Source organism: Crinia signifera, chromosome 2, assembly GCF_055691185.1.
Source record: "Crinia signifera chromosome 2, ASM5569118v1, whole genome shotgun sequence".
NCBI lineage: Eukaryota > Metazoa > Chordata > Amphibia > Anura > Myobatrachidae > Crinia > Crinia signifera.
Window position 1 is genome coordinate 385915261 of NC_139218.1, and position 15526 is coordinate 385930786.

A 15526-nucleotide genomic window follows, 5' to 3' on the forward strand; every position below is an offset into this window, starting at 1 on the left:
CACCATCATCAGCGCCTGTGCCTTGCCCCTGTGATTCTTCCAGCCAGCCAGTGTAACTGTGAGTCTTGAGTCTGGGGACTTGATCTTGATACCTACACTAATATATATATATATATACACACACATACACACACACACACATACATACATACATACATACGGAGCCAGCAACACGGCGCTCCATCTGACTGAGATGCGCGTGCGTCCCCCACGCACGTGCGTCTCAGTATCCGGGCGGCGAGGCAGACGCAATACTGTCCGCCTCGCCGCTCGAGGGGGGCTGGGGGGACCCGGGGAGGCTGCGGGGGGTGCGTTCGCCCGGGGCAACCGAGGGCAGCACCGTCGGAAGGGGACGCACGCACCCTTCCGACACACAGATGGCACGGGAGCAGGGGATGGCGATGGCGACTAAATTTTGTGGTGGTATCATCTGCTAGGGGGCATCAAAAAAAATCTTGCCTAGGGCACCAAATTGGATAAGGCCGGCTCTGCCCTGTTGACCTATTACATGTCGAGTTTCTGTACCCTTATGTAGAGCTTCATGCTTACCAGACCCCGCCATGCGGTTTATGGCTGACCAGGACTTGGAGATACTCTCATCGCAGCCAGCGCCACTCTTCTTGAAGTCGTTTGTTACAATTTGGTAATATAAGTTGCAAGGAACCAAATCCTCAAATTGCCAAATAGGTGCCGAAGCTGCCAGAGCCCTGTTAGAAAGGGACAGAAGAGGATTCCTTGCAGCATAAAAAAAAAATAATTACCCCCACAAAAAAATCCCATCATACCCTAACCCAGAAATGGGCAAGAAGCAGCCCCTCTAGTGACCTGACCAAGGGATCCCCGATTAACATCAGCACCTACCCCACTACAACGTGAGGGTACTTCATCCGCAGCCAGGCCGCCAACATGCCTCCATAAGACCCTCCAATGGCGATCACTGCGCTGCTCCTGGCATCAGCGCTCTCTTTAAGGAACCGTATTAACACAGCAAAGTCGGCAAGGGCCTGCTCAGAGGTCAGATAGTTCAAGTGTTTCGGGTCCTAGAACAGAAGAAGGTGGACAGTTGGTGGTGCTCGCAGGTTGAGACGATTAATCAGCGCTCAGTCTGACCGAGAAGGGTGATACAATCCCAGGCTATATAGACCAAGGAAATACTTACACTGTACGACAGGTTACCAAACGGCATAGACTCTCCATAATAGCGGTGCTCTGCAAACACCAGCAGCGCGCCAAGCTCCTCCGCTACATCCCACATAAACCCCTAGAAGGAGAGAGATCGGATATAGAGATTTTAGAATAGCCATTGAATTGGAACATGACATCACATCCAGCTTTAGCAGACAGCGTAAGTAAGACGTTGACGTACAAGTAGCAGACCGGGCAGATTGGAGCAACGATGGCTCAGGATGATGGATATTGGGACAGTAGCAGGGTTTCTTTTTTTTTTATTGGGGGATGGGATTCCCGGGATTGAGCATTTTTAATTGAAAAAAAAATGCCCTGGGGGATTGGCATCCCTAGAGGGGGATGGTCATTGTTGGATTTACCATTTTCACCCACTGATGGTCATCACTACTCACAGACCAATCAGAAGTGGGGGCAGGTCTGTGCATAGTGTCCCAGCACCAAAAAAAACAAACCCAGAGATAATCTTTAGGAGATCCGTACCATCAAACGGTGAAGAACCATTGGATCTTTACCATCAACCATTGGCAGTTAACCCTATTTGAGATGTGGTGGCATACACATCTGGCTCAAGAGAAAGCAGACGGGGAATCAGAAGGGGTACTAAAGGTTTCTGTGCCCTCCACCGTAGCAATGTAATGTAACAGCAGCTCCCCCTGCCTACAGTGAAAGTACTGTGAATGCATCTCCCATTTAAAAACCTGAACATTTGGCCTGGTCTGAACCACCAGTGATGATTCCATTGGTGGAAAGGTTTCCCACTTACCGTGTTATTGCTGAACAAGGTGATATCTCCTTCATTCCCAGTGTAGAACAGGATGGGGCCCCCGGGTCTCTTCCAGTGGGTATCAGATACCAGGTAACGCTGCCTAAAGGTGCAGTCCTCATAGAACCCAAAGTGGTCAATCTGGAAGAAGAGTAAAGTTATATTAATGAACGATGCACTGTTACATCCATATCCATTCCTTGGGCAGGAGTCCTGTCTCACAAGTGCCGACACAGCCAAGAATTCCGATACAAAACTTGGATATCCATGTGGCTAAGGGCCAGTATCTAGGTAGACAGTCCATAGGTCAAAAACAAAAAGGAGGACATGCATTAGCTCGACATTGACAAAATGTCAACACAGGAATGGTCGACATGAGTTTTTCATTATTTAAAAAAAAAAGACAATTTTGGGGACTTTCAGCCACGTGGACTCCAAATGGGAATGGTAATCAGAACCAAGGCCACACTTATTGGGGATCCATGTGTTCAGTGTTGACATGGTCTAAAAAAAAAAAAAAAAACACACCTGAAAGAACTTGTGCATGTTTTCCAGGCAACCTGTGGATCTATAGTAGGAATGAATGCAGCAGGTTTGAAAATGTGACAGTTAGTAATGACTGCAGCTGTGCACCAGCTAGGGAGTCTGGGAAATGTGACAGTTAGTAATGACTACAGCTGTGCACCAGCTAGGTGATCTGGGAAATGTGACAGTTAGTAATGACTACAGCTGTGCACCAGCTAGGTGTTCTGGGAAATGTGACAGTTAGTAATGACTACAGCTGTGCGGCAGCTAAGGAGTCTGGGAAATGTGACAGTTAGTAATGACTACAGCTGTGCACCAGCTAGGTGATCTGGGAAATGTGACAGTTAGTAATGACTACAGCTGTGCGGCAGCTAGGTGATCTGGGAAATGTGACAGTTAGTAATGACTACAGCTGTGCACCAGCTAGGTGTTCTGGGAAATGTGACAGTTAGTAATGACTACAGCTGTGCGGCAGCTAAGGAGTCTGGGAAATGTGACAGTTAGTAATGACTACAGCTGTGCACCAGCTAGGTGATCTGGGAAATGTGACAGTTAGTAATGACTACAGCTGTGCACCAGCTAGGTGATCTGGGAAATGTGACAGTTAGTAATGACTACAGCTGTGCGGCAGCTAGGTGATCTGGGAAATGTGACAGTTAGTAATGACTACAGCTGTGCGGCAGCTAGGTGATCTGGGAAATGTGACAGTTAGTAATGACTACAGCTGTGCGGCAGCTAGGTGATCTGGGAAATGTGACAGTTAGTAATGACTACAGCTGTGCGGCAGCTAGGTGATCTGGGAAATGTGACAGTTAATAATGACTACAGCTGTGCGGCAGCTAGGTGTTCTAGGAAATGTGACAGTTAATAATGACTACAGCTGTGCGGCAGCTAGGTGTTCTGGGAAATGTGACAGTTAGTAATGACTACAGCTGTGCGGCAGCTAGGTGTTCTGGGAAATGTGACAGTTAGTAATGACTACAGCTGTGCGGCAGCTAGGTGTTCTGGGAAATGTGACAGTTAGTAATGACTACAGCTGTGCACCAGCTAGGTGATCTGGGAAATGTGACAGTTAGTAATGACTACAGCTGTGCACCAGCTAGGGAGTCTGGGAAATGTGACAGTTAGTAATGACTACAGCTGTGCACCAGCTAGGTGATCTGGGAAATGTGACAGTTAGTAATGACTACAGCTGTGCACCAGCTAGGTGATCTGGGAAATGTGACAGTTAGTAATGACTACAGCTGTGCACCAGCTAGGTGTTCTGGGAAATGTGACAGTTAGTAATGACTACAGCTGTGCACCAGCTAGGTAACCAGGAAAACATGGACCGTTGGTAGATCTCGAGGACAGGTTTGGCCACCCCTGATCTACAGTCTCTAGGTCTACAATCATATAGTCGACCACTAATGGTCAACAGAGTTCAAAGGTTGACAGTGTAAAGGTCGACATGAGTTTTTAGGGTGTCTATGTCGACATGGACACTGTCTAAGTGTACCGCTGAGCTCGCCATGTTTCAAAGGAGACACAGCTGTTTTTGAGATTAGGAACGACAGGCGCTTACGGGAAGCAGTCATCTATTAGAATGAACTTAGGTCTACAGTCATTAGGTCGACCCCACTAGGTCGACTGGCAGGAAGGTCGACCTGACTTAAGGTCGACATGGGCCAAGGTAGACATGACTTAAGGTCGAATTCGCATAAAGGTCGACATGAGGAAGGTCGACTGGTCATAAGGTCGACATGAGATTTTTCACTGTTTTTTGAGCCGACAGGCGTAATTTCATGCCCTACCATCCACTATGGCGTGGAGGAGGTTATTAAAGCTGTGGCGAGCGAAGCATTCGGATCAAAAAACAGTGAAAAACCCATGTCGACCTTATGACCAGTCGACCTTCCTCATGTCGACCTTTATGCAAATTCGACCTTAAGTCATGTCGACCTTGGCCCATGTCGACCTTAAATCAGGTCGACCTTACAGCCAGTCGACCTAATGGGGTCGACCTAATGACTGTAGACCTAAGTTCATTCTGACAGATGTACCGATTCCGCGCTTACGGTAAATGTAACCATTAATGGCGCTACGTAATATTCAACTAAAACTAATCATTTTGAAATATGCCAAGACCCTGAACAAAGAACAAGAAGCGGTTTGGATGTCCATCCTGTCTGATCAGTTTCCTGGAAAAGATAGCAGGGAGGGATGAGGATTTCCTCATCTCGCCCCACACTGTGCCCCCAGCGTGCAGGGCAGGAAGTCAGGATCTCCTCTTGCTGATTGCACCCAGAGGTTGCACTATACTAATGCTGCTTTCAGACCGCATAACTGGCTTTGACCCTGTATTTGGAAACGTTTCCAAAAACGGGTCTGCCAGATAAAAGGGACATTACAAACAAAAAAAAGTGTACATTTTACACTTCAAAGCCATCTGTTCAGCAAACGCACATTGTACCGGTTAGTGTGTAGACGCACACGCACATTTACCCATGCTACCAAATAAATGCACGGACCATCCCTCCCCCGTCTGCGGAGCCGCCACCCAGTCTCCACCAAAGTGTAAAGGATCAAAACTAACACAGATTGTCCGTCTTTAGACGCAGCTGCGGATCACAGAAGCCGTCAGCGGGGTCTTTCTAATACAGACACTACTAATATAGCACAGCCACTACGTACAAAGGGGGTAATTCAGACCTGACCGCACGAACGCGAATTTGCACGGCGGCCAATTATAGATACACTGCACACGTGTATGGGCTGTAGCACGCATGTGCAAGGCTGTCCCGAGATAAAATGCTGCTTTTTATATTCGCTAGCTGAACACAAGGTGAGTGACAGTAAGTAGGCGTGTGGGTGACCAGACGAGTGACAGGAAGTAGGCGTGTGGGTGACCAGACAAGTGACAGGAAGTAGGCGTGTGGGTGACCAGACGAGTGACAGGAAGTAGGCGTGTGGGGGCGACAACCAGCGGAGGGCTAAGAAAACCGCTGGGAGTGTCCGGGAAAGAGACTAGGAGTGCCTGAGCGGTTTAGGGTAGGGTGTGCAATGCCGGCTCCAGGCCGGATATGCCTTTTTCCATCACACCACCGAGTAAGTCTCTAGCTACTATGAGACTTAGATGACTGGTGCCCAGTGTCGCCACGATAAGATAGCGGTCAGCCGTACACAAAGGACTATATAGCTGACAATTAGAAACAGGACGTAACCCGGTGGGATGACCCCAGTGTCGGCAGACGGGAGCACGTGGCAGCGTAGTGTGCACGTGGCACACTACCTGATCTGTACCATATGTCGGTCGGAACCGCCGGATCGGACAACACTCCACCTATACCCAAATTAAGAACGCTATCTGCAGTAGCGCACGCAGGGGGGGGGGGGGGTGTTCTGAGTACCCAGAAACCCCCCCCCCCAGGAGTCTAAGGACTCTAGGCTGATAGCGGAGGGTCCCCTCTTTCCATGGGTACAAGAATTAAAAAAAAAAAAAAAAAAAAAAAAATCGGCCTTTGGGAACCAGAGATATCTGACTTCAAAGCAGTGGTCCCCATCCAAGCCTGTTAATTGCTCTTCCCAGTCAGATATTTCAGGTTCTGTCTGACAGAGTTTTTCTGAAGATATATTCCAAAAGCTGGGACTCTCCCTCTTTGATGGACACTAGTAGCTTGTCTCTCCTGTTCCCAGAACCAGAGATATCAGCCTTCCAGCAGCTGGTTACTGCTCCAGCTCCACACACCTGGTATGTAGTATTATATACTCGTTGGCCGATTGCTCTGCATCCTGAACTCTGATCCCCTAGTCCCTAATACCATTTGGTAGGTGGGATGAACTAATATTTAATTCCAATTAAAATCTAAGAAATCTTTTTCCAGGAACTGGAGATATCTGCAGTCAAGCAAGCTGTCCTCCCACCAGAAAATTATGAATAATAAGCCCACTCCATTATACACCCCTCCTCTGCATATTAAACATCCTCTACCACCCTGGAAGTTATGCATCAGGGCCCCTTCATTCAGCCCAATGCCCCCTTCTCCCACCATCTGTGCAGTAAAGGGGTAATTAGTGGAAATTACTGATCCAGGCCCTACATGCTGTGCGACTGATATAATACCCCCTACCACCCGTGGGACATCAAAGCTTCCCCCACCCCTGGAGGATCGGTAGGGGCCCCAATACATTGCTATGCCAAGGGGTCTACACTGCTGTTGCTGCGTGTATGTATGTATGTATGTATGTATGTATGTATATTATACATTTGGTCTATCTATAATGCTTTAACTGACACGGCATATACTGGGTCACCTAAGTGTCCATCTCCGGAAACCCCCTTCTGAAAATCCTGCGTTTGCCCCTGATCTATTGCGGCATCAGAAGACGTAGATCTAATAGAGTGTACACACGGTGAGATATGCACTATTTTTCTAATCGATTTTGCTTATAGAAGCATTTGATACAGCTTTGATCCCAATGCGAGTTCACGTATAATGGAAATCGAAAAAAAAAAAAAACACGAAGTCTTGCCAGGCAAGACTATATAATATATATATATATATAAAAAAAAAAAAAAAAAAAAAAAACAATGGCATAGGGAATCTAATCTAACCGTGTATACGTGCGCATCAATTTACTTTCATTTTCCCAAATTCCACCACCCAATTCGATTTGGCCTTTGCGTTCCGTTTGATCTGCACTTTTGAATTCTATATCAATGTGCAGGCAAGGCACAGTATACACATTCGATATTTCCTTGCCTGCACAGTCTATATTTCTTTCGATATGGAGAAAACTGGAGCGCGCATCGAATCAAATGCAGATGGAAAGCATCTTAAAAACCGTTCGATTTTGCTTCAAAAACTTGCCAAAATTTAAGCGTGTGTCCACCCCTTTAGCCCGGCAATGGATGCATAGATTCAGAGTTTGAGATGCTAAGAAACTAGTGCACCATGGGAAAAAAAAATTAAATAAAATAAGATCCAATGAAAAAAAATAATCAATCTTTTACACACACACACACACACACACACACACACACACAATATTTCCGAGTTCATGCTCCCAGAATATCTTTTTCTGGAACAAATCTGGTCCCATTAAGGTATATTCTGTAGATTTTTCAGAGCAAGAGGTTAAAGGTAACAGCAGTGAGATTCCACCGTTGGGTTAAGTTCAACATGTTCGATAACAACGCCTGCAGTAAAGCAGGTTACTGACCCAGAACGGCCAAGCCCTATGCTCACCTGCTCTAAGCTGGCAGGAGAGGAGATAACAGCAGACACCTGGGAAGCGGCATTCCTTTCTATGTGCACAGTTCAAGTTAGGGGTATGGGTGAAAACCGGACCAGGACAAAACCCCCAGACCTCCGGACCGGACATCAAACTCTGCATTTTGTAGCTTGTAGCCTCCGGTTCAGGGGGGTGTCCTGTCCAGGGGTGTCCTGCCTGTCACACCTGTCACCAGGTAGAGGAGGAGTGGTAGAATAAAGCCTCCCTGTATGGTCCGGGCATGTAGCAAAAACCAGACAGTCCGGACCACACGGGGAGGCTGTAATCTCCCCTCCCCCATGTCCCTGGTGATAGCTATCACAGGGACCCCCGGACAAGACACCCCCCCAGACCGGACCCTACAAGCTCCGGACTGCAGATTTTGATGTCCTGTCCGGCACTCCGGAGATTAGTCCGGGTCCGGTTTTTACATAGTCCCTCAAGTTAGCATGTCTGATGGATAACCAGGCCGAAGCTACAGAGGACGCAGGAATCCTGCCGGGGGTAGGAACCGAGGGCCCAATCCAGATCTTATTATTGCTCTGCTAGATTGCAGAGCACCACGATCAGATATACACCACGCTGCCAGAGTGTAATTCCGCCCCATGCAAGCCTCACACTATCGGATGCCTTCCCCAGTGTGCACAGTCTGTGCGTAGTTGAGGATTTACTCAGCGACTACGATAGAGATGGGCCGCCCGCGAATGAACCGGATCTTTTGGACGGATCCCATTCAAGGACGAATGAGCCGCCGAGCCCAAAAAGGGGATCCGTTTCAGTTTACAATGCATTTCCCTGATCTCGGTGCTGCCACCTGTGGCAGCTGAGATGTACTACCTCTGTTGACTGAGTACAGTGCTGTGACTACAAGTGATAGAAAGATTAGCTGTTGCTGCCGCCAGGGATGGCCATCGGTGCAGACGCCATCGATGGTTGCCGTCGATGGTGATTCTGCACCCAGCCATCGATCAGTGTTTTTACGCGGTCATGTATATTTCCCCCGTTTTTTTCCGAAAGTGAACCGAGGTCTTGTCTAAAAGATCTGTATCTCTTCACTGAGAGATCCGCCGGGTCCCGGCTCAGCTTAATGATCCGTTTTGCGCATCTCTAGGCTACGATAGAGTCAGGCTGATCGGGGGCGGAGCTGACATCACATGACTTCCCCTCAAACATCTGGCCATACCTGCGTTATCCCTGACCCACAAACGCCAGCTTCCTGTCAATCACCCTGCAAACTTGATTTTATAGCAGGATGGGCTCACGCATGTCTAGGGTCTGACGGCGGGATGTACTAACGGGAAAATGCGGTAAAACCCCCGTTTTACCGCATTTTCCTATGTATCATCACCGGTTCGCCCCGTTTTCGCAGGCCAGGGTATCGCCACCCAGAGGGTGGCGATACCCTATAGAAGCCTATGGGCTTTTTTCGCCGCCCGACGTACGCCGTCCGCGCGCCCACCCCCTCCTGTGATCTCCTCCTCCCCCTGGTGTGACAGCCGGGAGGACATCCGGCTTCAGGGGGGAGGAGGAGACACAGGGGGACGCTGGCAGCCGCCGGGAGGTGACGGAGACCCCCGCAGCCAACATCACAGGTATCGCGGGGGTCTCCGTTACCGCAGCCCGATGCTGGCCGCATATGTTAGTACATATGCGGTAGCATCGCGGCGGCTGCCGTGCGAAGGGCGCGGATGTATGTTGATACATCCCGCCGAGAATGAGGCCCAGAGTCTCAGTTATCCTACATAATAAAAGGCTAATGCTGCTCCTCACCTCTACAGGGGGAATTAATGCACCGTGCTCACCAGCCTCCACTAGATGGCACCCGACAGAAAACTTCAAGTGTTGCTCCAATCAGGCACGCTCACCCACCGGCACTGACATTACTGTTATGTTGTTCCAGCATTTTGATAGGCTGGTAACTAGTACAAAGAATATACTATGAAATGGGAGAGATGGTTCAAACCTCCCAAAGATGACAAGTTGCTCATGGCAACCAATAACATTCTAGTCAACATTTATATTCATTCTATAAAATAAGTAGAAGCTTGTTGCTATGGGCAACCTCCAGTTTCCCTGCTTAGAAGGTTGGACACATGTCCAGCCTTGGTTACTCATAGCGTGTTCCCCACCAGTGACACAACATGGGTCATGTAATGGACGCCTATGCCCGGACAGCTCAGCGTGTGACACCTCACAGGAAACCAGAGACTGTTCCAGGCGGCAGATGGAGAAGTGATCAGGACATCTGCAGATGCGACCCTGCTGGAGACTAATCGGGGGCAGCGCTGCACAAACATAAACTGATTCTCTGCAGTTGGCAAAACAAAATGTGATCATCCCCGAGGGCCCTGAGCGGCAGTATAACAAGGCCAGGCCTCAGACATCTGCAGCCATTATTCCTTATGGGCTTCAGGTGGCCGGCTGTACAGCACATTCCAGCAAGTACACTGTACACCGGACGGCCATTAGTCTATGCCTCATATCAGTCACCCTGTCCCAGCATCATGGTTTAAGATGTATATATCTATCAAACTACTCCTCACCTCTATGGAGGTGAAGCATCTCCACTAGAGGCCACTCGAAGGACCAACATACTCCTTTGTGAGCTAAAAGGTGTCATAACAGGAAGTGAAAGCAATTTTTGCAGGGACACTGATCTTTTCAAATGCTGGAAATGGAGAGAGGGAGCTGCGAAGACAGAGATTGGAGGTAGTAGCAGATAGGGACTGTGGGATAAAAACGGTCACAGCTTAAAGGGAAAGTAAAAACTGTCACAGCTCAAAGTGAAAGGGCATTGCAGAAGCCGTGATATTTTTATGGGCTTTTAGCTAGTGAATCATAAAACAAAAAATCCCCCCCCCCCCACCTTCCAAAAACAAAATTGTGAAAAACTCATGTCACCCTTTTCATGTTATATATACTGTGTGATGTTAGATAGAAGTGCGCTGTATAACGAAGGGCTGGCCAATGTCACGATGGGTAAGTAAGCAGGCCGCAGGAAGCCGGCTGTTCTGTAGGGAGGAAATGGGAGACTCTTCCGGCCCGTGCCTGGGAGTTGTGTCTGCAGCGTGACCCTGTCATTAGCAGTGCATAAAAATATATCATTTCACCGGCAACATATAACAAGTACTTCCTTATTTAGCCTAATTGCCAAACAATCTATTGTTTTCTCTCTCAACAGCCCTTTGTTTGTATTAGGCTATTAAAATCCTCATTCAAGGACTGCCAAGTACATTAGCTGCACTGATTGCCGGACAGTTATAGCCATTGTTCTCCCAGCAACGGGGTGACAGCATGTTACTGAGGGGCTATTGTACACTGCATTAGGCCCAATGAGGTGACACCCTACCAGGGGGATAGGTGGTAACATTCTACTTACCTTCAATATCGGATGAGACAGAACGCATACAGGGAGTGGGACCAGATTGACAGGTCGACATTGCCAAAATGTTGACATGTCAATCATTGGCAAGTTTTTCTTAATTTTTTTATTGAGTGACGGGGAGTGGCCTTGGAGGCATTAACTGGTAATTTTTGGAAAAAGCAGGCATGCAAGAATATGGGATATTAGACTGCATACATTTATACCACACCTACAAACATTGGTGGCAGTGGAGGGACATGAGTGTGCACCCAAAATGAGGGGGCGTGGCCTCCCAGTCAGGGGGATTGGACTAGATCAGGCATGTCCAAACTATGTCCCTCCAGTCCCATCATGCCTTGCCACAGTTTTGCTATTAGGGAATGCTAAAACTATGGCACTGCATTCTGGGATGTGTCATTTCACAACAGCTGGAGGGCCGCAGTTTGGACATGCCTGGACTAGATCCACAGTGCTCCCAAAATGCCACGCCGCTGTGTCTGCTGCTGTTGGGGGTATGGCCAGCGATGAGGGAGCTGCGGGCCATGCCCCCACACTGTCTATTCCCCACTGCCCTGCTAAGCAAAGAATCGGGGGGGGGGGGGGGACTGACAATCCCCCCCCCCCCCTCCGCAGGACACTGCCAACCCCATTCTGTATGTTAAACTAAACCAAACTGTCAGCCATTGTCATGACGACCATTTTAACCTGTTGACCTTTCTTCTAGATACCCTCTTAAAGATTCTGAGATAGAGTGGCCCATAGGCTACTCTAGGACACCCTAATGCCATTTTCAGATGACGTTATCAGGTGGGGCCTAGTTTGGTAAAGCAGACAATTTGCCCAGATCATTTATCCCATGCAGTCCCTTCCTATATTGGAGGGGAACCTTAATATTTGCAGATACAACCCCCCCCCCCCCAACTGGTGTTTTTAGCCTACAGTATGTGTTGTAGTTCTGACCTAATCATCAGAGCACCAGACATCCGATTAATCGGACACGGGACAGAAGACGCGGGACTCAGCACTTTCAGAAAACCGGGTGGCGCCACCGAACGGACGCATCCGGTGAAACAGGCTGCAGCATAGGGGGGCACTGTACGATGACGCACAGACGGTCCCGCACGTGAACAGTTCTCATACCATTGGAGTTCTACACAAACCATTGTGTTTGCATAAATCTCTGAATCAGGCCCACAGTTATTATAAAGCCTATACCTACAACAGGGATCAAAAAGAACATTTAGTTATACCCAAGGATGACAGCCATTTACTCCGAAAGTGTCCTGGACATGTGACCCCTATTACAGGCCAGGGACAGTATTATCACTAGAGTTGGTGCGATTGCTATGGGGCCTGGAGCCAGGTGTTATAGTTGCACACCAACTTTCCTGATTTGCCTGCTAAACAATTGGGCCTGATCCATTGCCCAGCCTGAATTGTGTGACATTACATATTCAGCGAGAGGGGTGTAGTAGATATTATAGTGGTAAGGGGGCACGGTAATGTGGCATAAAATGAACTGGAGGGCACTGCTAATTGATATCATCTGATCATTGTAATTTGAAGAGGTGTCTCAAGAATCATTGGGGACAGGGGCCCCACATAGTCATACAGTATTACAACTGCTTTGTACCTCTAGTGGGGAGGTTCTGCAGCCACAAGCGCCTGGTACACTATACTGGTTCTGTGCGATCAACTGCAGATACCCAGCCAAGAACTTTCCTTATTTAGGTTTGTCATAATATCACTAATCCGAGGCACTTATGATTTACACAGGTTCCAGCCTGCAGGTCACCTGGTTTTATTTAGCAACAGAACCTGCTTAAATCATAGGTATCCCAGATTAAAGGGATATTAGCACAAGCCTACTTCTAATTATTTATTGGTCATACCTGTAATTCATGCGCAGATCCACGCAATGTTCTCAGAATATAATCCATTCAAAACACTCAACACACAGCCCAACCGGTTTACTGCAAAAATATTTTTCCAAGTCACAGAACCCTCTTCATTAAAAGTGTTGGGATGATTAGGTCTACAGCATGATGGTCGACAGGTCATTAGTTCAACAGTCAAAAGGTCGACATGAGGTTTTTCACTGGTTTTTTTACCTGAATGTCAACACATTGCCTGAATGTCAACATGGACACACTATTTTATTCTACCACCATGCCCTAGTGGATGGTAGGGCATGAAATACCACCTGTCGGCACAAATAACAGTGAAATAACAGTGAAAAACCCCATGTCAACCTTTTGTCTGTCGACCTAGACACTGTCAAACTAATGACCTGTCGAACGACCTGTCGACCTTTTCCAATGTCGACCTAATGACTGTTGACCATCATGCTGTAGACCAAATGACCAATTAAAATTAGTGGGGAAGATGTATTCAGCCTGGAGAAGAGATAAACTGGAGATAATGCACCGACCAATCAACTCCCAACTGTCATTTTCAAACACAGTTCATTGGTTGGTGCTTTATCTCCTTTCACTTTATGTTGGACAAAGTCACATTCAAACAATTACTGTTACCCTAAATAACTTATATAGTCTACTTAGTAATTTCATACATAAAAGGGGCAGAGCAGATGTGCCAATTGGCTCTTATCATTGTTTATATTTGGTAGTAGAGCAATTAAAACAGGTTTGGGATATAAATAATTCACTGTGCACAGATGTAAGTTGTGCTGACGAAGGGGATAAGTTCCCCAAAACATAGATCAAATAAACTACACGTTTCTTCACGCTATAAGCCCTAAAACTTGCTTTTACTTTCTGTTATTTATGACCAGTTTCTTACATAGCGCACATATACTTCGCAGCGCTTTACAGAGTCCCAGTATGACATCTTTTGGCACACAAAGTAATTTGGTCCTTGGAGTGGCCCCTAGAGGTTAGTGGCGGTACTTCACCTCACAGAGGTAAGGCGTTGTTAGAGAATATTATATGAAAACACAGGGCCACCTACAATAGATGGTAAGCTTGTGAGCAGGGCCTTTCTACAATTTGACGGTCTGTAACTACCCAGTTTGTGTTATCCATACTTGCAATTGTAAAGCTCAATGGAACTTGCGGTGCTGTACTGTAAAAAAAGAAGTTTGCTTGTAACCCTCTATAGAAAGTAACGCAATAACTAATGGGAAATAATCAGGAGTATTCAATTAGCTGTAGGGTTTACCCCACAGGTAATAGTCAATGCTGCCTGATTCAATTACCCACAGGACCACGCACACCAATTATCAGGGCAGGATTTCCTGATTTCCTCAGGAGCTGCCAGGAAAAGTTTTTGATAACTTGCAGATTCTGCATTTTAAAGCTCAGGGAACCCACAGACACACTTTCGGGAGAATGGATGGGTTAGCGTGCATTCCAGTGATTACTGTGCTAGAGGCTACTTAATTGCTTAGCAATTCCCCAAAAAGCGGCGCAATCCATTAGCTGTGGAGGAAACCCTGCGGCTAATTGAATGTGCCACAACGTCAATAATTTGTCGCTATTACTTCCTTTAACGCTGAGCTACAATTTAAGTTGCTATAGGTGTCTCAGTCACCATAATAGAAGTGTACGTTAGCCCTGGGACACCTGCACAGGGACAGCAGAGCCCCATTCTGGGTCAGTTGATCAGACAGTTGCTGACTGCTACAAAAGTGACAAGAATCAGATGTCATACTGGGAAACATCTTGCAACACACAGGAAGAGAGAGTCTCGTGATAATATATATATATATATATATATGTGTGTGTGTGTCTCCTTAACCCATAGAGTGCCGTAGTAACCTGTGATGCCCATCTGCACTTTAGGGATTAACAGGACCATAAAAGCCTCAGGATTAAGAGGGGGACTTCAAATATGACTCAAAATAGCTATGCATAGACATGACTGTGGGCAGCACACATATAGGGGGTGCCCTGGCACCCACAGAGCGGTCTATTATAGACAGGGCACCTTAGGTCTCCACTCCCTCCTGCAAGACCCCCAAGGTGAGCAGCAGCAGCCCCCCTTACCTTCTGATCAAAGTAGTAGGTATCATAGGTGGGACCAGAGTGTGCCCCAGTGACCAGCAGCCACGTCCAGGCCAGGGAGAGCCAGCCTGCCAGCCTTGATGCCATATCTCTGTGTGTGTGTGAGATCAGGAGGGGAATCCCTGTCTATAGATTGTAACAGGAGAGGAAGGCCCAGCCCTGAGGAGGAGACTGCTTCTCCTCCCCATTAACCTACTCACTCACTGATGTGCTGCTGCTGCTGCTGCTGCTGCTGTGTGTAATAATGATAATACCATCAGGAGGACTGAGCTGGTCTGTGGCACCGCTCCCCAGCCCTCTCCTCTGGACTCTGGGCAGGTCTATTGTGAGACTTTCTCTAATCAAGTACAGGAGGATTGATCTAATTAACTCAGTACTGACCCTGATAGAGAGCTATGCATTGCCTGC

General features: G+C 47.6%; 1 protein-coding gene across 1 annotated transcript in view; it reads right to left on the minus strand.

Moving 5' to 3' along the window:
* Positions 1–15318, minus strand: part of PRCP (prolylcarboxypeptidase) — a 33081-nt gene extending 17763 nt beyond the window's left edge. Inside the window, exons 1-5 of the mRNA XM_083170251.1 lie at positions 15101–15318; positions 1952–2092; positions 1160–1261; positions 862–1040; positions 550–707 (exon numbers count right to left, since the gene is read on the minus strand). Coding sequence (XP_083026377.1) covers positions 550–707; positions 862–1040; positions 1160–1261; positions 1952–2092; positions 15101–15205 — 685 coding nt within the window. The 5' untranslated portion in view covers positions 15206–15318. The remainder of the gene's footprint in view (positions 1–549; positions 708–861; positions 1041–1159; positions 1262–1951; positions 2093–15100) is intronic.
* Positions 15319–15526: the final 208 nt, after the last annotated feature.